A 27,294-nucleotide genomic window follows, 5' to 3' on the forward strand; every position below is an offset into this window, starting at 1 on the left:
CGGTTGCCTGATTGCGTCCAGACCAATGACGTTCATAAACCCTGGATGACTGAAAGGAGGCGCCATATTGAAGATGTAAACTGTAAAAAAATAAGAAGATTTAGGAAGCTATAGAAAGTAATTTATTAATGTCTACATTCTTTTGACACGTTTATTCTATTACAGACACTTCAATATATACTTTTCAATTATATTGTGTGAGCTAAACATTATTTGTATTTTTCATATATCAAATATTTTCTTAAAGTATTGTTTTTAGAAAATACTAATGTTACTGTCCCCACTACAACAAAAAAATACTTAAATAAATGTAATTTTGTCCTTGAAATATTTAATTGAAATACTGTCGAATTCCATTCATTCCAATGGAGGACTGCTCCTACTAGGGAGTGCCAATGCATCCCTAACCCCTTGAACACAATGCCACTTTTGTGCGTCTAGACATGTCTTTTCAATTGATTCTTCAATCTCCAATGCGATTCTGATAGCGGAAGTCACATGTAAGGATCAAGTGTAGACACAGCCATAGATTTGCATGTTTTTTCAAAAAGGAACGAGAGCTTTTTGGAAATGTTGAGAAACTTGTTGGAAAGTGTTGTGAAAATTCCTTATCAAGGGTTAATTGAGACGGAATCGGCCTTTTTCATAACGAGCTGCCATCTGATTGGTCCTCACTAATTAGGCCTAATTCATTGCCCTGCAGTTGATTTTACCTGAGTGTTGGCCAATATGCGCACTTGCGCAGAAGCATCAATCTGGCGATGTCTTCCGAACAGAAGACAAACATAGTTGTGTTTTTATGTATAATAACTGTAGCTTTTTCTAACTTGATGTTCTGTGGTGCGTTGAGTGTAGAAAAGTTTGTTCTCAATGGTTTTAATTCGGATCATGAAAATGCGTCAAATGCTGACAGAGAGCCGAGGATCAAAACAAAACAACTGGCCATTCTTCGGCGCAATCTTCGACATACTGTTAATAATTCCAGCATTCAAGAACAGAATCTTGAGAACTCTATGAATAATTCGAGTCAACCCAACATTGATCTAAAGTCAACTGATTTGCGGGCGCCTTTGAATGTGCGTAATGGTTTCAATGTCCAGAAAAGATCTCTGGATTACAATGCTGGACATCAGGCAGTCTTCAAAGGTGAATCTGTTTCTATTATTAGAGTAAAGTGTAATAGTCACATGTACCCTGTAATTACACCTGCAACCCTGTAATGTGCATCTTAAACTGAGTTCCAACAATGCAGGTCAAATTAAAACGAATGTAATAATAAAGAATATAAATAAAATATACACAACACTAACAATGGTAAATGTTCATTGGCAGGGTACATGTCTGTTAAAAGGAGAGTGACAGGGGAGCAGGTAGGTGACTATTCAGCAGCCTGATGGTCTTCCAGTTTTTACCATTATGCTCTTGTACTGCCCTTGTCTGAGTGATGGGAGAACAGGCTGTGGCTGGGGTCCCAGATTTATCACCTTGGCCTTCCTATGACACCTGGTGTTGTAGGTGTCCTGGAGGTTAGTATGCACCCAATGGTGCGTTCGACTGAGCATACCACCCTCTGTGGCACCTTGCTGTGACGCTGCCCGACAGTATGTTCTCAATGGGGTTTCAGCATCCTGAGGTTGAAGAGTCGCTGTCGTGCCTTCTTAACCGAGGTGTCTGTGTTGTTTAACCATTTCACCTTCCCAAGGAACTTGATGTGTTTTTTTTTTTTTTACCGTTTCCACTGAGGTGCCCAGCCTGGTTCCTCCTGAAGTCCACAACTCGCTCCTTTGTTTTGCTGACGTTGAAGGAGCGGTTGTTTACTTGGCACCATGCGGTCAGTGCCAACATCCTCCCTGTAGGCCGTCTCGATGTTTGTAGTCAGGCTTACTATTGTCGTGTCGTCAGCAAACTTAATGGAGTTGGAACTGCGTGAGGTCAAGCAGTCGTCCTAATATATGTGATATTAAGCCCACATCTTATCAGTAGTTTATGCGTTTTCAATTGGTGTTTGGGCATGGATAAAGATCACTCCTTTTATCCAATAGGTTTTGAAGGCCACAGTTTTCAAGGGAAGGTCTATGGTCCATCAGCTAACCACAACCCCCACTCCAGTGAATGGCTGTCGATGAGGCCTCTGGTCCAGTGTAATGACAACCTCATGATGCTCACTGCATCTGGACGAGGATACACACATCTACTGGTGGATAGAGGTAAGTGTTGGAGACCCACCCAATATTTCTAAAATACCTTTACCACAATGCGAAAGCATCAGTGACTTGTTATGGAATATAATTAAATGGGCTCATTAGATTAGTTGTCTGGGGCCAGGGGTGTATTTATTTAGCAGATTCTGTTGCAAAACGTTTTGCAACGGGAAACCATTTACTCCAAACTGAATATTTTGCAATGAAAACTAGAGTTTCTATTGGACAAATTGAATGCAGGTCCCTCCCCGTTTTGTTCCGTCTGCACTGTTTCCTTCCATTTGGTTCCTAGAGTAAACAAATTCTGTTGCAAACATTTTGCAACGGAATCTGTTAAATGAGTACACCCCAGGAGTTTTTCCTGGCAAGGTCATGTGATCTGGAAGCTCCTGGCCCTTAAGTATTCATTATGGAAGCCATTTACTGTTTTTAAGAAGCAAACAAGTGTTTATATTGGACAAATTCGGGTAGGTTCCTGAATATTGAATATGCCCCTGTTCATTGTTCCAGCGGGCACCTCTCCCATCTCCCTGTTCCAGCTGCCGCCGTCCTGTGGCTACCATGTGAAGACTACCTGGAGAGAGATGGTGATGATGGCACCATACGATGGCTGCTACATCATGCAGGAGGTAGAATATTTTCCCCAGGTTGCTTAAAGCCAGGCCCCACACCCTTAAAGAAAGGTTAACTCTCCCACCCCAATCATATCACAATCAACTTTTACCAGTTGACTGTAACCCAACTATAGCTATTTTGTATTCAAATGTGCAAATGACGTGTTGTCATTAAATATGCACATATTTGCATATCGTGCTAATCCATTTCTGGACAACTTGAAGTCAGCCTAAAAACGCACATTCTGTCCAGAGCGGATTGTCCATTTTTCCAATGAAAAATGTACGTAGAATTTGGGAAAGTATTCAGACCCCTTGACTTTATGTACAGCCTTATTCTAAAATTGATGAAGATTTTTTTATTTTTTTATTTAAATCAATCTACACACAGTACCCCATAATGACAAAGGGAAAACAGTTTTGGCAAATGTATTAAAAATACCTTCTTTACATTGGTATTCAGACTTGTTGCTATAAGACTCCAAATGGAGCTCGGGTACATCCTGGTTCCCATTGGTCATCCTTGAGATGTTTCTACAAGTTAATTGGTGTCTACCTGTGATTTTAATTTCCATTGATTGGTCATGATTTGGAAAGTCACACATCTGTCTATATAAGGTCCCACAGTTGACAGTGAATGTCAGAGCAAAAACCAAACCATGAGATGAAAGGAATTGTGGAAGTGAAGTGAAGCTGAGAAAAGTGAGTTGGCATGTGGGTAGTCTGACTTTTCAGAAATGGCAGTTAGACAGTAAACTGAAATTAGACTGCCAAATGCCTATTTAGACCAAATCAAAGTAAGTTACTAAAAGAAAAAGTAAGTTACTAAATATAGTCCAGTTTGTAACACTCTATGAAATGGATTTTTAAATTGTGTAATATAAAGTAGTGAGATTTGAAATGATTGACCTATGTCCATTTTAAGTGCTTAAAGTGAATCAAAAGGTTGACTAGTTCGATAAACTAAAGATAATTTTTAAAATATTTTTTACTTTTTGAAAATACTAATTAATATTAATGAACCAAAATATCAACATCTCAAAGTGAATACTGTAGGTAGCTGCAAAAATGTTATTTCAGCCTTGATGCTCTGTTCCTCTTAGAAACCTCCAGTCAGACTGCCTCCTGTCCATTCACTCTACAATCCACCCTGCTTTTGTACATACTAGAACATGCGATTAATCACTGTCTGTGTTCTCTCTCTCCCCTCTCTTCGTCACTCACTCTCCCTCCCCCCTATCAGCATGGTAGTTATGTCCTGCCCATGCTGTGGTGGGGCAGCCCTGTGAAGATCATTTGCCCAGTCCCCCACCCTGACCCCCGACCCCACCCTGTCCACCCAAACTCTGTCCCCTCAGTACTCTGCTCCCACTTTGGCATGGCCATCCAGATACATGGACGGGAGGAGGTCATACACACACTACAGGTCATAGGTGAGTTGGCTTGTTCTGCTCATGTTCCCATTTGGATTATGACTGATTCATTCATTCTCTCTCTGTCCCTAACAGAGAACGGCGAGTGGGTGCCGTTTGTGTCTGAAGAGTGTGCCTACCAAGTGGAGTCCCACTCAGAAGACATCATATTTTATGTTCCCTTTACAGCCCCATGTGTGACCATCGGAGTAAGTTGTAGGAAGTTGATACTCAATCATTCAGTTTAAGTTAGAGTCCACTCTAGCATTGAATTGAGCTTATATATGAATCAAATGTTTCCTCTTCCAGAATGGAGTTCATCGACTGGTCCTATTGGACGGCCAGGACTTCATCCTCTCCTGCCCCTCACACCACCCTCCTCCATTTCCATTCTTTCCCTCCCCTCCATTTTCTCAACCCTTCTCTCCTGGTGACCCACAGCAGCAGATACCTGACCCTGTGACTTTTGCTCCCTCCACCAGCCCTCCCCTTACCTCTCCACCCATCACCCCTTATACTCAACCCCCAGCCCAGGAACAGATGCCCCAACTTCCTGCGTTCCCCCACCACCTCCCTCATGGCATGTATCCCCAAATTCCCCATTTCCCTTATGGTGGAGCTGGTTATCACCCTCTCCTCCACCCTGGTCACAATCCATACCATGGCTCCCATCATCTTCTCCCAGGGAGATACCCAGGCCAGCAGCCCTTCTTCCCCATGGGGCCTGGGAATCACCCCTACGGCTCTGGAGACCACAGTGACTCCTTTTACCTCTCCCCGCCCCCTACCCACGATCCCATGCTCGACTATTATAATGAAATCGCCCCTGGTGTCCACAGTTCTTCTGTTGTCTATCCTACTCCTCTTATAGCTATCCGACCACCGCCTCCTGCCGCTTATACCAAACCTCCTCCCGCCGCTTATACCAAACCTCCTCCCGCCGCTTATACCAAACCTCCTCCCGCCGCTTATACCAAACCTCCTCCCGCCGCTTATACCAAACCTCCTCCCGCCGCTTATACCAAACATTCTCTTCCATATTATACCGAACAACCTCCTCCACCTCTTGATACTGAACCTGTTCTTCCTATAACACCTACTGCCTTTGAACGTCGTTCTTACCCCATTGTTACCGGATCTCCTCCTCCCCCTTCTGGATCCAAACCTTCATCACCTGTTTTCCAACCTCCAAAAACAGCTGCTGATCCAAATGACCCATATGGGGTCCACATGACCAATCAGGCCCTGATTACTGAAGAGCCCATGTCTGCTACTGGGAGCCCCAATCCTGATCCCTATACCCAACCTCCTAAATGGCCTGTGGGTCCATACTATTACCCATATGGTCCTTACTACCCCCCTTCTGGTCCTCACCATTATCCCTTCATACCCATCTACTACCCTTCACCTACCCCAGGGCCTAGCCCTGTCACAGCTAGTCCTCCCCAGACTCTCCCTTCAGGTCCTCAGGACCCTACAATGCCCACAGTCTACCCACCCCACCACTACCCTCAGCCAGTCACCTGCTCTCCCTCTGCCCATACCATCTGTAGTTATTACCCATATCCCGTGGATGTGCCACATTACCAGCCACACCACCCATATCCTTTCTACCTGACCCCCAGCCCCCCTCTGACCACCCCAGCCCTTCCCTCCACAGGCGCAGCTCTGCCTGGTGCTACTCAACCACCCCAGACCTCACCAACCACCCCCTCACCCTCCTCCAGTACCATATCTTCCACTACTACTCTCACTCCTTGGATGTCCATCCTCACCCCTACTCTCCCCCCTCAGCCCTCGCTCTCCCCTCGGCCCTCCCTCCACTGTCTAACAGGACAGATGATGGTGTCGCTGCCCTCTGCTCTCCTGGACTCCATCCAGGTCAAAGGTCAGAATGTCCCTCTGCTCACCACATGGTCGGTGTTTGATGTCCAGAATTCCCTTATTTGATGTACAAACTGCTGCATTGATTGCTTCATTGTGTATCTATAAAGGAATTGATTTTAGACCCCTGTCTTCCCTCCCAATTGTGACGTGGGCTGCTGTTTAAATTGACCATACGACCCAATCAGGAAGAACACACGGGCCCATGATTCACTTTTATTACGTTAATGCTCACTGACTTGCATGTGAATTGCATTGCTCTTTTCAGATCAGATGAATGGCTGGGTATCTATCTCCAGTGCCCCGGCGGCTTGTAGATACATCCTGCAGTTGAGTAAGGGTGGTGGAGTGATCCTCCATTCCCCTCTCCCTGCCTGCCACAGCCAGGCTATGGTGAGTCCCCCAGAACTTAAATCTGGGTCGTGTTCATTACTGCACAGAGTAGAAAATGAAACGAAGCGTTTCGCAACGGAAAATGAGTTCCTTATTGGACAGGTTCAGATAGTCCCTCCCTGTTTGTCAGTTTTCTTCCATTTGTTGCTTGGTGACTATAACCCTGTTTTCATTTTGAAGTATTTGCTGTGAAAATGGACCTCCGTTTGCTATATTGATGTGGCCCATTGAAGTGGGAGTTGTTGGTTTTGGATGTTAAACCCAACATTTCCTCCTTTTTTTTCATCCAGGCCCTCAACCCACACCAGCTCTCCCTCCCCCTGAAGTTTTGGGACACAGTCCTGGGGCAATACAGAATTCTGGAGCTCCATTGCTCGTCAACTGTGACCCCATCACCCCACACCACTACCACCACCCTCCCACCGATGACCCACACCAGGCCTCCCACTCCCCCCAAGCCACACGTCTTCTGCTCTGCTCGCCACATGAGGGTGGAGCTTCCCCCAGGTCCCATATCTGGAGTCGTTGTCAAGGGTAAGTGTGTGTGTGTCTGTTGGGGGATGGTGTGTGTTTCAGGTGCATATGGTTGTCATCATCCCTGCATGAGTTGAACTCTAACATGGTTGAGAGGACCTAAGCTTTTTTCAGTTTATTGGGGTGGGGGTGACAATGTGTTGGTTTGTGCAGTACCATATGTTTCACCAGAACTGCAGTTTGGGCTTAAATGTAAATAATGGCTTTGTTAGACAAAATATGGGCATTTATTTTCAAAATGTCTTAGTGATTGTGCAATAATGGCTACAAATCATTCTCAGACATCGAAGGGAATGAGATGAGCCTGAAGTATGCCCCAAAGCATTGTGGGTATGTGGCAAGCAAGGGAAAGGATGGCATGATCACCCTGAACCTCCCCTTCAACTCCTGTCACATGACTGTCCAGGTGTGTTTTATGTGCTGATCAAGGATCAGGTCCTCCCTGTCCGTGTAATCTCATTCATTATGGTCTAAAAGGCTAAACTGAGTCCTATCTTTGTTCCTAACAGGGTAAAGAGCACCGCATAGATGTGATTTACTCCACGTTGAATGGACAAAAAGGAAAGGCCCAGTTGTCCTGTCCAGTTTCCATACCCGTTTCTCATCAAGGTAGAAACATAACTGGTTATCCTCGTTCTGATGAATGCTTTAATGACTGAAACTTCTATCTTTTTAAAATGGCTTAATTTGTTTTTAATGGTGAGTGAGTATTGAGCCTTACCTGTCCTGTGTTGTCTGAATGGAAATAAGGGGATATGTAGGATGTTATATTCAGATTACTGGTCACTCCTGTCCATTGACATTTCCTGTGTATCCCCTGTAGAGTGTAACCTTCCCAGTGACCAGCGCCTCCCCTGCGGCCGCCGCGCTCTATCTCAGGCAGAGTGTCTCTCTCTGGGCTGCTGCTACAGCACCTCTGCCTGCTACTACTCCATGGATGGTAAATAAAACCCCAAATGAATCACAATTTGTATTTTCTTGATTCTTTTGTCCGTTCCTGACCTTCTCCAATGCAGGAAGAGGACACGAGGAATCAAGAAAATACAAATAAGATTCACCCCTGCAATGAATCTTAATTGTCTGAGATATATAGGGTCCCAATATCAGTCAAAACCTTGGGGAATGCCACTCTAGATCATGACCTTTTATATAACCTTTAGCTAACCCAGAGTGTATACATGTCCTTTCCCAGAATGCACATTGGACCGTCACTTTGTCTTTTCGGTTCCCGCCTCCCTCACGGACCCCCCTCTGTCCCCCGCCTTGCTCACTGCCGCTGGCAACCCCACCTGCGCCCCTCAGAGGGTGACCCCAGACTACGCCCTGTTCAAGATCCCACTGGGCGGCTGCGGGGCCCACAGATACGTGAGTGGCCCTTAATTATCTTCTTGTACAGTTTTTGAGTTCATTTTTTTAAAGTCGGAGTTGATTAGCAATGGTTGGGACTCCATTTAGCCTCATGGGTTACTGAATGTGTGCAGTTCATTAACATTGCTCTCCAAAATGTCAGAATCTGAATCAATTTGTGTTCTCTGGAGGGCACTGGGCTTAAAGGAACATTCAGTCAAACTATATTTTGGTATTTGTTTAATTAGTCTACAGTTGATACAGTCCCAAAATGTTTTCTGATAAGTTTCTGATTTAAGAATGCAGAAGCACATGACAACATGTGAAGTGACACATGGCTCAGACATAACATAAAAAAAAAAAATGGGTGAATTGTTTTCTTTTAACAGTTCTACTTGGTAAAGTCAGGCAGTGATTGACAACATCTGGATAGGGTTCATGTAGCATAATGTTTTGCAGTGGACAACATCAATCTGTGTTTGACAAGTTCAGTTTGAAAACGTTTTCTCCCTACTGAACTGGACCCTATTGTTCCAACAGGAGGTTGGCCAAACGGTAATCTACATGGTGGAGATCATCAACACGGTCCAGTCAATCACCCTCAACTATGGGACCATCACCAGAGACTCTCCTATCAGGTCAGTTATAAACCCCCACTGGGGTTCACAGGCTGTTAATTGCACGTGTCACTGTTACTTGGCAAAGAAATGCATTCCGATCAAACAAGAGAACAACAATAATAATAATTCAATGCATTATTATCTTATTGAGTGACGTATTCCATAGGAATGGAGTTTATATTTTTTCAGTGCAGGAATGTATGAAGTTTCTGACTAATTCTGTAATATAAGTTGTGGCCTCCCTGCCGGCTGTTTTCCTGTTGCTCCTAGGCTGCTGGTTGAGTGCCAGTACACTCCTGGCTCTGTGGTGAGTGTTGGCTTCCTGGTCAAGACCCCCTCGTTTGGCCCCTCCATTCAGGCCCAGGGCGTGTTGGGGGTCCAGCTCAGGATTGCCACAGGTACGCAGCTTTAGTTGCTCACACATCTCACCCATTTTGCTGCTGTCGGTTTCTCCAACTCCACACTCCAAGTGGTAGTGGTCAGTCTTGCATGTCAACTTATAAAGATCACATTTAGAGCATTTTAACAGTATGTCAATTTGCTTTGGATGCCAAGAAACATTGTCAAGCACCTGGAAAGGATGAACATTATTATTTAACACATTAAAGTAACACCCTTTCCCCCACTTCCACTCCAGACGAGCAGTACAGTAGCTTCTACCCCCAGTACCACCGGCCCCTGCAGATGCTCTTGGGTAAACCCTTACACCTTGAGGTGCGTCTGCTCAACCCCCCAGATGACAAAGTGGTCCTGCTGGTACACTACTGCGTGGCCTACCCCAGATCAGGACAGACTGTCTGGGTACTCCTCTATAATGGGTACGCTGCAGGGTTACCTTTGACCTTCTAGGCTCCTACATGTCTGTGTTCAACAACGATAGTGAGCTCAAAGTATTGGGACAGTGAAACTTTTTTTTAAAAATGTATTTAATTTTTTTTCGGTTCTGTAATCCAGCACTTTGGATTTGGAATGATACTATGAGGTTAACATGCAGACTGTCAGATTTAATTTGAGGGTATTTTCATCCATATCGGGTGAACCGTTTAGAAATTACAGCACTTGTTGCACGTAATCTCGCCACCAAAAGCATTGTGACATTGACTTATGCGTATTAAAGTAGTCAACAGTTTAAGTATTTTCTCCCATATTCCTAGCACCCAATGATTACATTTAACTTGTTGGATGCATTTGCTGTTTGTTTTGGTGGTTCAGATTATATTGTGCCCAGTAGAAAGGAATGATAAATAATGTACATGTCACTTTAATTGTAAATAAGAATAGAATATTTCTAAACACTTCTACGTTAATGTGGATGCTATGATTATGGATATTCCTGAATGAAACGTAAGTGATAAAGTTAGACGCACAAATATCATACCCCCCAAGACATGCTAACTTATCATTAATCAAAATGACACAATAGATAATTTACCATTAATTTCTATTGGGCACAAAATAATCTGAAACGCAAGCAAAACAAACAGCAAATGCAACCAACAAGTTTGAAGTAACACGCTTGATGTAATCATTGGGTGCTAGGAATATGGGATGTAACACTAAACTGTTGACTACTTTAATACACAAGTAAATTTGTTGTCCCCCCCCCCCCCCCCATTGTAGGAGACAATGTACAAAAAGTGCAGTAATTTCTAAACGTTTCATCCGATATAGATGAAAATACCCTAAAGATGAAAGCTGACAGTCTTCACTTAAACCTCAGTCATTGAATCGTTTCATTTCAAAACATGTCACTGTTCCAATACTTTTTTCGCTCACTCATTTTTGAGGTACAATTTTAAAGTAATTCATTTCCCATGAAATGATTTAACATTTACAAACTGTACACGTCCGTGGGCAGACCATCACAGGGCTGGAGGAAAAGGGAAGTATCTTCAGAAAGAGTTTCTTGTTGCGCTGAATAACCACATTCTCGCCTCTGCGTAGATGTCCTAACCATCTGGACCCGGCCTCTCAGAAGCCTCACCCATCTCCTCCACCCCCACCCTTCCACCACGGCCAGACACGAAGGTTCACCATCTCCACCTTCCAGTTCCTCACCTCTGGACAGACCCAGACATTGGAGGACCATGAAGAGGTGAGGGCTGCCCCACTGCACTAGACATTTTTAACTTGGAGCCAATGGCTGTCTTAAGATTTAAAGTAGCCATCTTCCCCTGTTTTTCTTTGCTCCATTCTCAGTGATCTGGCAGTGCATGACAGTTTCCTTCCATTCATTTCACCTGTTTAGCCCTTTAATCGATCAATGGTCATGAACAACAGGAGCCTTGAGACCTAGCCAAAGGCAAGAAGAGGCCAGTAACAGCAGCTCTGTCTGTAGGTGTGGCTGACTTGCTTCTCATCTGACCCTCCCTTTTCCTCTGTTCTCGTTCTCTCCTTCACCCAGATCTACTTCATGTGTTCTACTGAAGTGTGTTCGCCGCTGGACGGCAGCCTGTGTGTAGAGGGATGCTTTGGCCAGTGACTGTAAGGAACCGCACGGTCACAATGTTCAGCCACTATGGATACGGCAGAGCCCTGGTCAAAAGTAGTGCACTATATAGGGAGTTTGGGATGCATCCATAACTCGCATGTGATTTTTTTTATTTATTTTTTTTAAATTATAATTATTTAATTCCCAGAAATGGAGCAAAAGGCTGACGTGTGGTGCCACACAGCAAAAATATGGTTTTGTAATTAAGGCTACTTTAATTATTTAAGAGGACTAATGCATTTCCTGATTCTGTTCCACAGAGAAAAGATGGACAGAAAGCAATAGTCATGGAAGATTAACTGGTAGGATTTTCTTTGTCAGTGGAACAGATTCAACTTCACTAATACATTTCCATTGTAATTTCTCTTTCCTCTCCCTCTGTTTTCATCTCCAGGCCAAAGGCTGCTCGTTCACCACTAATAAAACCCCTTAAAAGGAGACTGTGTGTTTCTTGCTCCCAGGCAGTCTAGTCTAGTTTGGATGGCATGAAGCTGATTCCTCCAGTGCTGTACTCAATTGTTTACGTTCACACTGACTCCGCCTATGGCGGTTCTAGACAACGGCCTGAATCAACATTCTGGATAGCCAATGTTATTCCATACATTATAGCATTCAATGTGATTACTGTCTAAAATGGCTTTTGAATATATATTATAGGTTAGTATTTAGAAGTTAGCAGACCTCTTACATACATACATACATACATACATACACACATGCATACATACATTATATCAGCCTATAGTCATTAATTCCCATGAAGATCATACATTTTGACCACTGGGTGTCAGCCAAGCTCTAAACCAGGATTGAGAATGCCTCCTGAGGCTCTTGATTTGTAGTTGAGGGGTCCGAAGACCTTGAACTGGCTGTTGTGTAATAATAGGAGCACAATCATGTTATAACCTCAATGGCACATTTATCTGAGTAATGTTGTCACCTTCGACATTTTTATTTTATTCTACAGCACAGGTTAGTAGGCCTCTAGTCTATTTTAAAGGAGGAGCACGCGAATCATGCGTCATTCATATTCCGCTGGTTAAAGAAGTCTAGGTTCAAAATGCTGTGAAAATGAACATGGCCCTCTCATACCCCCGCATTTTAATTGTTTGTAAGCACTGCGGCACACTGCGTTTTTGTGGCTTCCATGCTAGTGTGTGCGTTTTTTTGGGGGGGGGGGGAGGGGGGGGGGGGGGGAGAGAACGGAAGATAGGAGGGCGCACGTCCAAGGGGAGCGAGCGAGGGAGGGACCTACACGAGAGCACAGAGGGGGAGGGAAGATCATTTCCTTTCTGTAGTGTACACGCCGCAAGAATACACCGGGATAAGGACGAAACAAATATATATATATATATATATATATAGGGAAGACGGTAAAGGAAATACCGCAGCCCCGTTGTCTTTTGTTTTGGGAATTCATCTAACACAGAACGGAAGACTAACATGGGGAGATGGTTCTTCAGGATTGACTTTCAATAACCCTCTCCATGCGAAAAAGTCTGACGAGTAGACTGAAAAAGGCAATAGCAGTCAGGGAAGACATGTTTAGTGATTTTAGTCCTGCGCTTGAGGTAGGATGTTGATGTATTTTCGTAAAATATTTCTGTCTCTGGCACAAATAAGGGGTCAACGGTGAATGGGCATATTATTCCAGGCACAGTATCATTATTAAGTAGTGTAGTTAATTAATTAGGTTAATAAAACGATGAAATAGTCTAGGCCTTCTGCAGACTCAATATTGCTGTAACGTTTCATGACTAACGTTGGTAGGCTAGGCCTAAACAAGGCTATGAACCGGTGAAAATTAACGTTGACTAATTTTGTACAGAATTTATTTGTAATCTGCATCGTATCAATGGCTGTACGGGCAACAATTTTTAAAGAAACAAGTAGTTATATCGAATATATTGATCAGATTATACACATCTGATCATCTTTAATATCAAGGGTTGCATAACAGTGGATACAAGTGACAGACTATATAAAACCCCAATCGGTTTCTTACAAACCACAGAAAATAGTTCGACAGAGGCCACGGTAGAAAGGATAGGTGAAAATTCTAGCACTAGACAGGGAACATCAGGCGTTTTTAAATGTTAATGTCGACCGACGTAACATCAATCATGCTGCCTGTATCTCGGGCTATCATGGACCGGGATCGAGAGCTCCAGGACACAATGGCCGGGGTGCATCCCAACTCGACCGGGGCTTCTGGCGCAGCTCTCCGGGGAATGAAGCGAGGAGACCCAGCATCTGACGCGCAGACGTCGGCAGCTCTTGTGGAATCGGTCGGGGCAGAGTGCAAGCGTCCCCGGATTGACGCATCTGGAGTAGTCGCAGAGGTCGGCCAGGTGAGAAGGAACCGAGAGGAGTGGGCATTTGAATTGCTCTGTTTTTCGAATTAATACGCCCACTGGCATGCTTTACATCCAAAACACAAAGCAAAGCGCTGTTATAAGCTCTGATCTCAAACTGGTGTTTTCATGTCAGATAGGCTGCTAATAGCCTAATTATTCGCTACTGTAGAAATTAAAACCACACATGGCACAGGAAACCCCATGCTAACCGATGCTATTTAATCAAGCACTCGAATGAGGTCGCTAGGCTAATTATCTTCCGACCATTTTAATCTATTTATTGGTGTGATTTAATTAGTGTGTCGCCAGAGAGAGAGAGAGCGGTGTACGAGTTTACCCGCACAATAGGATAGCCTAGTAGTAGTTTATGGTATCTGCGTTTTAGCTCTCCGCAGACTCGGCAAGTAATATATATATATATATATATATATCCTATTAATATCGATGACCACGGAGTGTACTCAAAACGGACATTTTCCTGAAACGATACAATGCTTCAGATGCCCTTTGTTATTGTAGGCCTATTCAACGACATGTTTACTTATGCAGGCTATGCTCTTTCTCCAGCGGTTACATTATTATACTCCGTCGAAAGCTGCGGCATTTGGCCTCTATCACTGAGAAAAGCATGTTTTCAAATAGCCGGAATGTAAACAAAAGTAACCTTTGTTACGCTAAACAGTCGTACTTCGTCTGGCGTCTTGGTGTTGATAGTATTTGGTTTATAATGGGAGTGAAATGTTTGCGTGTGTGATTTTGGGGGGTTGGGCGGGGGGGCCTTGATTTGACGTCCCATTCTATGACTGGGATACAATAACTGCCTGTTGTGTATTTAGTCCTTTAGTCCTACTGTAACAAGTCAAACCCACATGCTTTAGTCTATTGCACTTGGCGGTGACATTTACCACTTAATGATGCAATTGATGGAACTGCCAGTATCATCACAACAGATTTTATTTAAACCAAATCAAATTGACTGGGCTACCCAGTAATTTTCAGTGTTGTCAAATACCCATATTTTCCACATCTCTAGAGAAATACATAGGCAGGATGTCACGTGACGCACTAAATGTATCATGTTGCATTAAGTTGCAGCGGGAAGTTAACTGATCCATCCAAAGGTAAAATGCCCTTCTCTCTGCCATTGTAAGTAGCGGTAATGGAAGATAATTGTCCAGTTTGCTGCCCTCGTGTAATAGGGAGGGAGACTGTCTTTCAGCACCCCTGTAGGAGAGTATAGTGGTGAACTGCCTCTAAAGACAATTTTTTTAACATCTAATTCACTTTGTGTGTGTGTGTGCCTGCGTTTGTGTGGGAGGGAGAGGTATGGAGATTCTACCTCCCTGGTAGAATCTCCTCCACCCCTCCCTGGTCTTGTCGATCATCCTCCTCCACCCCTCCCTAGGGTCTGGTAGATCCTCCTCCACCCCTCCCTGGTCTGGTAGATCCTCCTCCACCCCTCCCTAGGGTCTGGTAGATCCTCCTCCACCCCTCCCTAGGGTCTGGTAGATCCTCCTCCACCCCTCCCTAGGGTCTGGTAGATCCTCCTCCACCCCTCCCTAGGGTCTGGTAGATCCTCCTCCACCCCTCCCTAGGGTCTGGTAGATCCTCCTCCACCCCTCCCTGGCCTGGTAGATCCTCTTCCACCTTTCCCTGGTAGTAGGGATCAGATTTGCCCTATCACCAGCAGTAAAGAGGCTTTTTTTTGCTAGGCTAATGGGATCACCGCTCATTCAGGAGGGGGCATTAGAACCACACTGATCCCTATCTACAGGGGGAGGATTAATCACACACACACACACACACTGCATAATGCAGGCGGTAGAGCTTAGTATCATATTTTGGCTACAAAAGCTGGTGATGTACATTTATTGACATTGCTTTAAATTCCTATTGTCTATTGTAATCAAATAGGCTTACACACTATCATACAGACTGTTCATTGTTACGACATTAGGTTGAGTACTGTTAATAATTTTCCACTTAGTGAATACGTGGTACCGGTGCTGTGTTCTTATTCCCCTGACCTGATGCCTCCATTAATATTTCAGCTGAAAGTAGGTTAAGAGATATTGAACACTCCTTCCTTAAACGAGAGTGGCGCTAAGCTTTCCAAGAAATGACTTTATTAATGCATGCTTGCATTTCTCCAAATCTAACTTCTTTCCCCTTCCCGGCCTCACCCCCTCCCGGCCTCTCCCCCATGGGTATCTTTCCCCTTCCCAGCCTCACCCCCTCCCAGCCTCTCCCCCATGGGTATCTTTCCCGGCCTCACCCCCATGGGTATTTTTCCCCTTCCCGGCCTCTCCCCCATGGGTATTTTTCCCCTTCCCGGCCTCACCCCCTCCCGGCCTCTCCCCCATGGGTATCTTTCCCCTTCCCGGCCTCACCCCTTCCCAGCCTCACCCCCTCCCGGCCTCTCCCCCATGGGTCCATGGGTAGGATGAATCATGGAAAGTGTTGTGTTAAATGTGAGGTTATTCCTTTTTAAGTAGTCAAGTAACTGGACATGTCCCACTCTTCTCCTTCTCTCAACATTTCCACTGTCTTTCTTTCTCTCCCTCTCTCATTGTCTTTCCCTCTACTGAGTGTTATCACAGAATGTTTGGCACGCTGCTCGTCACACCACGTCATGACCTCTGACCTCTGGTTAATGCCAGTAAAATGGGATGTGGTGGTAATGGTGATAAGCCATCCTTTTCCACCATCACACAACAGAGGACCGTCAGCCATTGCCCACTTTGTCATAGACACTCCAGGTCGCTGATTAATTGGAATGGCCGATTAATTAGGACCGATTTCAAGTTTTCCTAACAATGGGAAAGTTTTTTAAAATTTTTATTTTATTTTTTTATACACCTTTATTTAACTAGGCAAGTCAGTTAAGAACACATTCTTATTTTCAATGACGGCCTAGGAACGGTGGGTTAACTGCCGTGTTCAGGGGCAGAATGACAGATTTTTGCCCTGTCAGCTCGGGGATTCAATCTTGCAACCTTACAGTTAACTAGTCCAACGCTCTAACCACCTGATTACATTGCACTCCACAAGGAGCCTGCCTGTTACGCAAATGCAGTAAGCCAGGGTAAGTTGCTAGCTAGCATTTAAACTTATCTTATAAAAAACAATCAATCATAATCACTAGTTAACTACACATGGTTGATGATATTACTAGTTTATCTAGCGTGTCCTGCGTTGCATATAATCGATGCGGTGCGTATTCGTGAAAAAGGACTGTCGTTGCTCCAATGTGTACCTAACCATAAACATCAATGCCTTTCTTAAAATCAATACACAGAAGTATATATTTTTAAACCTGCATATTTAGCTAAAAGAAATCCAGGTGAGCAGGCAATATTAACCAGGTGAAATTGTGTCACTTCTCTTGCATTCATTGCACGCATAGTCAGTGTATATGCAACAGTTTGGGCCGCCTCATTTGCCAGAATTTTACGTAATCATGACATAACATTGAAGGTCGTGCATATTTAGACTTATCGATGCCACCCGTTAGATAAAATACAGAACGGTTCCGTATTTCACTGAAAGAATAAACGTCTTGTTTTCGATATGATAGTTTCCGGATTCGACCATATTAAGGCTCATATTTCTGTGTGTTATATTGTAATTAAGTCTATGATTTGATAGAGCAGTAGCAAACGCTAATAGCGTTTCAAACTGAGCGGTGGTAGGCACCAGCAGGCTTGTAAGCATTCATTCAAACAGCACTTTTGTGCGTTTTGCCAGCAGCTCTTCGTTGTGCGTCAAGCATTGCGCTGTTTATGACTTCAAGCCTATCAACTCCCGAGATTGGGCTGGTGTAACCGATGTGAAATGGCTAGCTAGTTAGCTGGGTGTGCGCTAATAGCGTTTCAAACGTCACCCGCTCTGAGACTTGGAGTGGTTGTTCCCCTTGCTCTGCATGGGTAACGCTGCTTCGAGGTTGGCTGTTGTCGATGTGTTCCTGGATCGAGCCCAGGGAGGAGCGAGGAGAGGGACGGAAGCTATACTGTTACACTGGCAATAATAAAGTGCCTATAAGAACATCCAATAGTCAAAGGTTAATGAAATACAAATGGTATAGAGAGAAATAGTCCTATAATTCCTATAATAACTACAACCTAAAACTTCTTACCTGGGAATATTGAAGACTCATGTTAAAATGAACCACCAGCTTTCATATGTGCTCATGTTCTGGGTAAGGAACTTCAACGTTAGCTTTCTTACATGGCACATATTGCACTTTTACTTTCTTCTCCAATAATTTGTTTTTGCGTTATTTCAACCAAATTGAACATGTTTCATTATTTATTTGAGGCTAAATTGATTTTATTGATGTATTATATTAAGTTAAAATAAGTGTTAATTCCGTATTGTTGTAATTGTCATTATTACAAATAAATGTAAAAAATCGGCTGATTAATCGGTATCTGCTTTTTTGGGTCCTCCAATAATCGGTATCGCCGTTGAAAAATCATAATCGGTCGACCTCTAATAGACACTATTGAAGTTAGTGTGTGTCTCTCAAATGGGACCTTATTTCCTTACATAGTGCTCTACTTTTGACTATTGGTACTTAGTCCCTACAAAGTGCCTATGGCCCTGGTCAGAGCAGTGCACTATATAGGGTGCCATTTGGGATGCAGACAAGAACAAAGACAGTAAGTCATACATAAGCAGAGTCATGCGCTTAATTTCCTTAAGGAGGAGGGAAGAGGAGAGGGGGGAGGAGAGAGAAGAGGAGGAGGGAAAAGGAGAGCTGTCTGAACGGAACATGTCCACTCAGACAAACACTAATACACAAACATATATGCACACTCTCGCTCACATTCAGACACGCACATACACACATGCTCTATGGATAACAGCTTTGCTATAATCTAAACACACACAACGACCCAAAATACTCTCATAAATACACACACACACACCAGTTGTGCTACCCCCACACATTACAGCTAATCTACTAGAGTGACTCCATCTAGCATCTGTAGCCTTTTAAGAAACCATCCAAGTATGCAAATGCTACTTCTACTTATGCCTTCTGTCTTTGTCAAATGGACAAATTAATGGGCTATTTCTGTTTAGAGGAGAAGCTGAATAAAAGCAGAGGACAAACTGAAGGAGGGGAAAAAGAGAGTGAGAGGGAGAGAGCAATCAGGAGAAAGTAACAAGATGTCTTCAAGTCAACAGATGGTGAAAGGAGGGAGGGGAGAGGGGGACTCCGGGGGGGGGGGATAGGGCTTGATGGAGGTGAAAAGGGACCCAAAACAGAGGTATGGGTTGAGAAGGGCAAGGTGTGTGTGTATGTGTGTCAACGTGAACAGGAGTTAAGTTACTTCCAATGTTCCAAGTTTCTCACTCACATCACCAGTTCACAGGATTGTGGTAATCCCTTGTACACATGGACCACAGGGTGTGTGTGTAGTGGGGATTCTTTCATTTCACAGGCCACCTGATTATTCACTCATCATTTGATACAGGATCACTTTCTTACGGAGTCGACTCCAAGTTGAAACCACATCAAAATTGATTCCATTTTTCCCAAAGAACTTGAGGGCCAAGAAGGCATGAGGCACTCAAGAGGATGTGACTCCATTTCAACCACAGAGGCCTTACATTCTGAGCCTCACAGCCAGCCATTGGATCCAATTGTGTTCTAGCGCTCTATACCTCCCATTCTTGTCCCTTGACACAGAATACCTACACTTATAGTCCTATGCTTTTAGAGGGGCTTTAACTGGTTTTAGTGGATGTTGCCTGTACGTGCAGCTCTTGGATCAGTTTGAACTGTTCCTGCTGATGGTTGATGCTAGAACTGGGGCAGGAAAATCTGATTCTAGATCAGTTTATCAAGACCATGTCGACCTGTAATACACAGATAACAAATGAACCCCTGCTACACAGAACCCAAAATAAACAACTTGGGGTTGAGTCAGTGAACCTGGTGGAGGAGACCGTCACCATCCTCTCGGAGAGAAATGGGACCAAAACTAAATAGATATTCTCAAACTCACAGCAGGAGAGGAGAACATTTTTCTTGCTGACGGTTCATTCTATTTCGGTCGGGCGGACTGAAATAAAAGTACATCTGAGTGCTGCTGCTCACTACTCTGCTGACCTGGGTTCAAACACTATTCAAAATCATTTCAATTTCCAAACCATTTCATCCCTGCTTGATTGAGCTTGCCTGACTTTAATGGACCAATTGAATAGCCCCAAATGTGTCAACCTGGCCCATCTGGCTCTCCGGGCTTGACTAGAGCAAAGGCGCAAAGCATTTGAAAGATGTCAAATATCTTTAAACCCGGGTCTGCTGCTCTGTGCTCCTCCACCTACATTAATGTTGTAGTCCAGTCATTCATCCTGGCCGCTGTCACCCCAGGCGTGTCCCCATTAGGTTAGGGACCCGGGTCGTACGCTGCGTGACAGACGCAGGGAGCTCTGCATACGAATCAAATTGGATCCGACAACCTCGACATCTCCAAAATCTCAATTTGCGTTTCTTATTCTAATTCTAACCCATGCATTTTGGATCGCTGCCAAAGTGAAATATGAAGGAGGTTTTCAAAGAGCTATGCAGCTGCAGGGTAAGAATATGAAATAGCAGCTTCATAAGTGTACAATTCAGATAAACCCATTCAGGTTAGAGCTTTTATTGTTATGACTGAACTAGATGAGATTAATGATAAGAACTAGATGAGATTAATGATAAGAACTAGATGAGATTAACGATAAGGACTTTGGGACTTTAATGTGTAAAACAGCACAAGCACACTATTCCCTATTAGGGAATAGGGTGCTATTTGGGACGGAGTCCTCGTATCCTTTGAGGTGTTTTTTAAAATTTTTTTAACCATATTCCTACTTCTCTCTATTCGTCTAGCTCGGGTTCCTCCCTCACTTTCTACTCCTCCCTCCTTTTCATCCCTTCATTCTCCTCGATCGCCCTCCTTTTTTCGAGCTATTCCAGAAATATTTATTCCAGATGTGTTTTTACCGTCTCACCCCGGCCCTTCCCCCTTAGATCTTTCAACATAATTGTCAGATTTCGCGGTGCCCCTTAAAAATGTCTGGATTTGCCTAGTATTATTGCACGTCTGCCTTCATGACTACAACACAGTTCAGGGAATTTACCCTCCGTTTCAAATAGATGTTTATACTTTATTCATGTTAGTCAGGCTTCTAAAAGGCAATTAATAATTTACTGTTGCCTCAAAAGTCTGTTCTCTAAGTACATTTTTGGCTCTCCGGGACACTTACTCAAACGGCAGTGAACGAGCACAGCAACTCTTCTCTCTACTTTCTACTTTTGAATTCCATAAAAAGTATTACGATGGAGTGTTTTGTGTAACAGCGCCCGTGGCTTGAGGTAGATGGCTACAGCGCTCATTGTGAGGGCTCAAGCTGTGATGCGCGCGGAGCAAAGTGTTCCCTCCGGGGACAACACAGGCGAGGGACATTGGTTCCAGATGAAAGGGAGATGAGGGGGAGGGAGGAGGAAAACAGAAATGAGAGATGGTTTTGATGTAGCGATACACAGACACAGCCAAGCCTATATATATATTTTCCTCCAACCGAGCGTATAGTAATTGCTGTAAAACCAGCACATGGCGTATTTTGATAGAGCACTGTATAAATGCCAGTACATGGTGTTATGCGTGTGAATAAAGTGTGTTACAAGTGTATGTTTTATAACAGACAGTCGCAGCTTAGTTAACATCGGGTAACCTAACATTAACTGATAGCACAATGGGGGAAGAGGAGAGCTTAATGAGGACACTAGGTAATTACTCACAAAATATTTGGTAGGTAGCCTACATCTCTCTTTCCATTTTCTCTCTTTCTCTTGCAACACCGCCCCCACCAGTTATAACGGAGCAAATAAATGAGAGGAATCTGACAGTGGGTTGCATCAGGGCAGATGATGTGAGGGAGGCAGTATACTCCATGACACTTGTGACCTATTTCCGATTTAAGCTCTACGATGAGTCTCTCTCTCTCTACGATGAGTCTCTCCCCCTCCTTCTCCCTCGTTCTTTCTCTCTCTCCCCCTGTCCTCTTATCCCTCCTAACTAACACACAATAGCTCCACTGGCGTGAGAGGAAGAGGACACACCAGGACATTGAGTGGAGGAGCTAGCTAGAGGAGTGTGTATGAGGCACAGGCAGAATTAATTTGATTAGTGTGGCCATTAATGCATCAATTAACTGGAACATGGAATATACTGGTGAGGAGAGAGGGATGATTGGCTGGAAAGAGAATAAAGGAGGGAAGATTATACAACTTAAAACAGACACAAAAAAAACGGGTCAAACGTTGATGTAAAAAATGATGATAATTGGTGACCTTTGTGTAGTTGGTGACCATTTTTCGGCAAGACAAACTAAATACATTTTTTCTTGTTTTTAAATGTCTGCTCTCTTCTCTTTCAGAACAATGACCCCCTGACCCTTGGTTACCATGGATACCCAACCCACAGTCAGGTAAGACTACAGTCTTAACATAATTGCATACGTGTGAGACATTTGCAAATTGTATGATATATTTTCATTATCTTATGTCCTCCATTGTGCTCTTCCATATATGGGCAACGACATATTTAAGTTATTTTCTAAGCTCTTCAAGCCACAAGGTGGTGATGTGGATTCCGATCCTTTTTTGATTTGGGAGCCTGACAACTTCATGTAAGGGAAAGGGGGACACCTCATCAGTTGTACAACTGAATGCATTCGACTGAAATGTTTCTTCCACACATAACCTCTTCTGAATAACCTTCTCTATATAAGTTTACTCTTTGTTAATATGGCTTTACATTAGGTTTATGGTTGCTCTATAGGTTTATTTTTATTTCCTGTTTGCCCTTGGATAGCCAATAAATATGGTAGGAATTTAAATTCAATATCAAGATAAGCACATAGATATGGCATGGAGGATGTCGTAGAGCTGTCCTGCCAGTAGCTTCAATTTCTCCCTCACTATTCTAAAACATAATGTTTTGAGTATTTACTACAGCGTTTTGCCTGTGTATATATACACACACACATATATATGTACAGTTGAAGTCGGAAGTTTACATACACCTTAGCCAAATACATTTAAACTCAGTTTTTCACAATTCCTGACATTTAATCCTAGTAAAAATTCTGTTTTAGGCCTGTTAGGATCGCCACTTTATTTTAAGAATGTGAAATGTCAGGATAATACTAGAGAGAGTGATTTATTTCAGCTTTTATTTCTTTCATCACATTGCCAGTGGATCAGAAGTTTACATACACGCAATTCGTATTTGGTAGCATTGCCTTTAAATTGTTTAACTTGGGTCAAATGTTTCAGGTAGCCTTCCACAAGCTTCACACAATAAGTTGGGTGATTTGGGCCCATAACTCCTGACAGAGCTGGTGTAACTGAGTCAGGTTTGTAGGCCTCCTTGCTCGCGCATGCTTTTTCAGTTCTGCCCACAAATTCTCTATAGGATTGAGGTCAGGGCTTTGTGATGGCCACTCCAATACCTTACCTTTGTTGTCCTTAAGCTATTTTGCCACAACTTTGGAAGTATGCTTGGGGTCATTGTCCATTTGGAAGACCCATTTGCGACCAAGCTTTAATTTCCTGACTGTCTTGAGATGTTGCTTCAATATATCCACATTATTTTTCTCCCTCATGATGCCATCTATTTTGTGAAGTGCACCAGTCCCTCCTGCAGCAAAGCACCCCTACAACATGATGCTGCCACCCCGTGCTTCACGGTTGGGATAGTGTTCTTCGGCTTGCAAGCCTCCCTTTTTCCTCCAAACATACGATGGTCACTATGGCCAAACAGTTCTATTTTCGTTTCATCAGACCAGAGGACTTTTCTCCAAAAAGTACGATCTTTGTCCCCATGTGCAGTTGCAAACTGTAGTCTGTTTTTTTTTATGGTGGGTTTTGGAGCAGTGGCTTCCTCTGTGCTGAGCAGCATTTCAGGTTATATCGATATAGGACTTGTTTTACTGTGGATATAGATACTTTTTTTACCTGTTTCCTCCAGCATCTTCACTAGGTCCTTTGCTGTTCTGGGATTGATTTGCACTTTTCGCACCAAAGCACGTTCATCTCTAGGAGACAGAACGCGTCTCCTTCCTGAGCGGTATGATGGCTGCGTGGTCCCATGGTGTTTATACTTGCGTACTATTGTTTGTACAGATGAATGTGGTACCTTCAGGCATTTGGAAATTGCTCCCAAGGATGAACCAGACTTGTGGAGGTCTACCATTTTTTTTCTGAGGTCTTGGCTGATTTCTTTAGATTTTCCCATGATGTCAAGCGAAGAGGCACTGAGTTTGAAGGTAGGCCTTGAAATACATCCACAGGTACACCTCCAATTGACTCAAATGATGTCAATTAGCCTATCAGAATCTTCTAATGCCATGACATCATTTTCTGGGATTTTCCAAGCTGTTTAAAGGCACAGTCAACTTAGTGTATGTAAACTTCTGACCCACTGGAATTGTGATACAGTGAATTATAAGTGAAATAATCTGTCTGTAAACAGTTGTTGGAAAAATTACTAGAGTAGATGTAGATGTCTACTAGAGTAGATGTCCTAACTGACTTGCCAAAACTATAGTTTGTTAAAACAAGACATTTATGGAGTGGTTGAGAAACGAGTTTTAATGACTCCAGTGTATGTAAACTTCCAAATTATTTTATTTTGAAATCATTTGTGGTCTTTTTCAACGTAAACTTGAACCAGATATAAAGTACTTGCCACCGCTGCTGAAATAAATCCTAGTGGAAACACTAGTAACTGAGATACAAACTGTTTGTGTGTGTGTGTGTGCCCTGCAGTCAACACAGCCCATATGACAATAAAAAACATACATAGGGGCCTACCTTATGTGTTTGTGTGTGTACCGTATGTCCAGTGTGTTTACCTGGGTGTGTTTTTAAGAGGCTGATTGTGTTATTAGGTGGTTTAGTTGGTGTTGTTAATCCTCAGATCATCCTCCATGCTCTTTCCATAATCCCCTCATCCCTCCCTCTTTATCCCCCACTCCCTCGCACTACGGATGCCGTGTGACATCATTCATCATGAACGCTTTACATGGCTGACAATGTATGCATGGAATTAGAATTACTAGAATGGATATTCCCATTCCACTATCTATATATCTCTATATCCTTGGTTGTTGTTCTGTTCTGCGGCTAAATAAAATAATACGGACGGTCCTCATGTCCACTTACTGTATACCTCTGTGTAGTGTGGAATGGCAGCTAAAGGAAAACAATGGCATGGCCTCTTTTAACTGAAAATACCTAGAATTTGTCTGTTCTTAAATGACTCTTGCTCAAGGAAGTGGTATAGAGGAAAAAGCCATTTGGACCACGGCGGTATCGTGAGGGGATGTTGGCCCGAAGAGGTTAAAAACACGAGACGATGAGAAGTCGCTCACAAAGCCCCCTGGGGAAGAGCTGCTAAACTGTCACTGACAGCACGAGACGAGGTGATCAAAGACTTTCCGACGGAAGAGCCCAGAGAGTGTCACGCAGGAGACGAAGAGAGAGTGTGAGAAAAACAGAAAGGGGAGGAAGGAGGGAAACAAAGCTTCTGTTCTTTCTTTAGTCTCCCAGTGGTGCGAGCAGCCCCAGTTTAACTCACCTACATGGAGAGAACAGGGGGGAGGGAGATACTGCGACACGGTGGGAGAGAGAGAAGTAGGGGAGGGGGAAAGTTTGCAGGTGTGACAGCAAGGGAAAGGAGGCGGCGTAGGGAGGGGAGGAGGATGTGTGGCTGGGGAGCATCAGGCTATCTGGGTGATAGAGGGAGAGAGAGAGGGATGAGCAGTGAACAGGCAACGGCACGACAGAGAAAACGGAAGGCTGGGGGTTGAGGGAAAGGAAAGCACAATAGAGAGAAAAAAGTGAGCGAGGGAGAGTGACAGGGACAGAGAGAGCGGAGGAGGTGGGGAGGGGGGATTGGCATGGTATATGGAGCGAGGGAAGAGGAGGGAGATTTTGAATCTGTGAAGAGCGACAGATAGACGGGAGAGTGAGCTGGAGAGGGGACACATACTCGGATAGAGAGGAGGAAAGGAGAGCGAGGATAAACGGTTATTTCAAGTTTTTGCACGAATACGATGATGGGACTGTACTATCCTTCCGTGTTGTCGGTGAGTTCCTATCTTGAAATCCCTTCTGCAAGGCTTATTCTACTGTGTTTCGGTTGCTGTTTATAAAGGAACAACAATTAAATTACATAAACTAGGTTTGTCTGTTCTTTAGCTGCAGCGATTCTTAATTCAGCGCAAATGCCAAGCGTTGTGTTTGACCCTTTTTACTTGAGCGCTGTGCTAGTGAGGCCATTTCATGCATGGCTTTCCACCCAATCGTCTGTCAGAAGCGTCTGTAAATAGGAAATCAACACTGGAATACTGCGCTGCACTAGGAGAGGGACAGAGATGGGAGCCTTTGATGATAGAATCTGTATTATGATATGCTGTGTGAGCTTTGCTGTATTGTCATGGCATCTGTTCTCTTGCCCTGGGCCTCTAGTGCTCACAGATACGTTCACTGGCCACATTTGTTCTCTGGCTTCTCAATTCATGCGTCGTAGCATTTATGTTTATACGCAGCACATATGGACGGGAATATTTGTTCCTGCAAATCTGGAGAACAGGGAAAGGGATGTGTGTGTGTGTGAGAATAAGGATATAGGATTTGTTTAGGATGACCGTGTAAGTACAGGCCTCTAGCTTGCACTGTCCTCGGGATCTGAGTAAGCCTCAAGACATGTTTGCGTATAGGAGGGAGGAGGAGAGAGGGAATAGGACGGAGGAGAGGGAATAGGGGGGAGGAGAGCAAATGGGGTAAAGAAATTCTGCAGCTGTCTGTATACGTATCCCTCTATGCTCTGAGCGAAAGGGACAGGTGCCCCAAGAACAGTTGTCTCTCTCTCGCTCTGTCTCACTCTCTGCCGGTCTCTCTTTCTGTCTGTCTCTCTCTGTTTTGCTTTCTCTTTCTTCTCAACCAATACCCCCCCCCCCCCCCCCCCCCCACTCTCTTATCTCTCTGAGAGACGCTCTCTCACTCACACACGCTTTGTTGAAGGTCGAGACTCCCGTGTGTGTGTGTCAGACTATCGTCATATCATTATATTTGAGGGATGACTCAGTGGTCCCACCATGTGTTCCACCAGTGTCTGACTGACTACCCTGGTTAGTGCTCTGCCTGCATACATGCGTTGGCCTGTACACTTCTTTCAGCAGTACCTTTGAATCCTGCTCCCTTTACTATTTGACCTCTTTTTCCCTGTGCCTCTCCCTGGGGCCCTAGCAGCTGTTATCTCAATGTTTTCCTTTAAGAGCCCCAGAAAGAGGGGGATGGGACGGAGAGAGGGGAAACAGGAGAATGTACATTGACATGAAAGGTGAAAGACAGCCCACCTTTTGTCTTTGCAGG

The 27,294-nt window shown here is 43.9% G+C and overlaps 2 protein-coding genes across 12 annotated transcripts in view; both read left to right on the top strand.

Annotated features, from left to right (window-relative positions):
* The first annotated feature begins 372 nt into the window (after positions 1–372).
* Positions 373–11,934, top strand: LOC110485714. Of its 3 annotated transcripts, XM_036940354.1 has the most exons (18): positions 710–1,146; positions 2,043–2,207; positions 2,712–2,830; positions 4,059–4,248; positions 4,324–4,436; positions 4,537–6,115; positions 6,380–6,504; positions 6,795–7,038; positions 7,320–7,444; positions 7,548–7,647; positions 7,862–7,978; positions 8,231–8,403; positions 8,926–9,023; positions 9,276–9,403; positions 9,643–9,823; positions 10,950–11,100; positions 11,410–11,489; positions 11,757–11,934. In XM_036940354.1, exons 1-17 carry the CDS (start codon positions 762–764, stop codon positions 11,485–11,487), a joined length of 4,071 nt encoding a protein of 1,356 aa, XP_036796249.1. In that variant the 5' UTR covers positions 710–761; the 3' UTR covers positions 11,488–11,489; positions 11,757–11,934. The 3 variants fall into 3 exon arrangements, with proteins under 3 accessions (XP_036796250.1, XP_036796249.1, XP_021412528.2); XM_036940355.1 differs by lacking the exon at positions 710–1,146 and adding an exon at positions 373–500 and having other exon boundaries at positions 11,410–11,934; XM_021556853.2 differs by having other exon boundaries at positions 11,410–11,934.
* Positions 11,935–12,766: 832 nt separating this feature from the next.
* Positions 12,767–27,294, top strand: part of LOC110485715 (RNA binding protein fox-1 homolog 2) — a 38,353-nt gene continuing 23,825 nt past the window's right edge. For 7 of the 9 annotated variants that reach the window (XR_005035459.1, XR_005035458.1, XM_036940356.1 and 4 more), the window contains exons 1-2: positions 12,767–13,847; positions 22,290–22,340. Coding sequence is in view for 7 of the 9 variants with exons in the window: in XM_036940356.1 (XP_036796251.1) it covers positions 13,590–13,847; positions 22,290–22,340 (309 nt within the window). In the remaining 2 variants the exon portion in view is untranslated. Of the gene's footprint in view, positions 13,848–22,289; positions 22,341–25,625; positions 26,007–27,294 lie in introns of those variants that run through there. The other 2 variants (XM_036940359.1, XM_036940362.1) reach the window with 2 other exon arrangements.

The sequence above is a fragment of the Oncorhynchus mykiss genome, chromosome 13 (assembly GCF_013265735.2).
Source record: "Oncorhynchus mykiss isolate Arlee chromosome 13, USDA_OmykA_1.1, whole genome shotgun sequence".
Taxonomy (NCBI): domain Eukaryota; kingdom Metazoa; phylum Chordata; class Actinopteri; order Salmoniformes; family Salmonidae; genus Oncorhynchus; species Oncorhynchus mykiss.

What these genes read in the sequence shown, in the direction of transcription:
- LOC110485714 (XM_021556853.2), top strand. Translation starts at nt 762, where the DNA reads ATGTCTTCCGAACAGAAGACAAACATAGTTGTGTTTTTATGTATAATA. An exon ending in ATCTGGAGTCGTTGTCAAGG is followed by an intron (nt 7,039 to 7,319) that starts GTAAGTGTGTGT and finishes AATCATTCTCAG; the next exon opens with ACATCGAAGGGAATGAGATG. An exon ending in CTGCTACTACTCCATGGATG is followed by an intron (nt 7,979 to 8,230) that starts GTAAATAAAACC and finishes GTCCTTTCCCAG; the next exon opens with AATGCACATTGGACCGTCAC.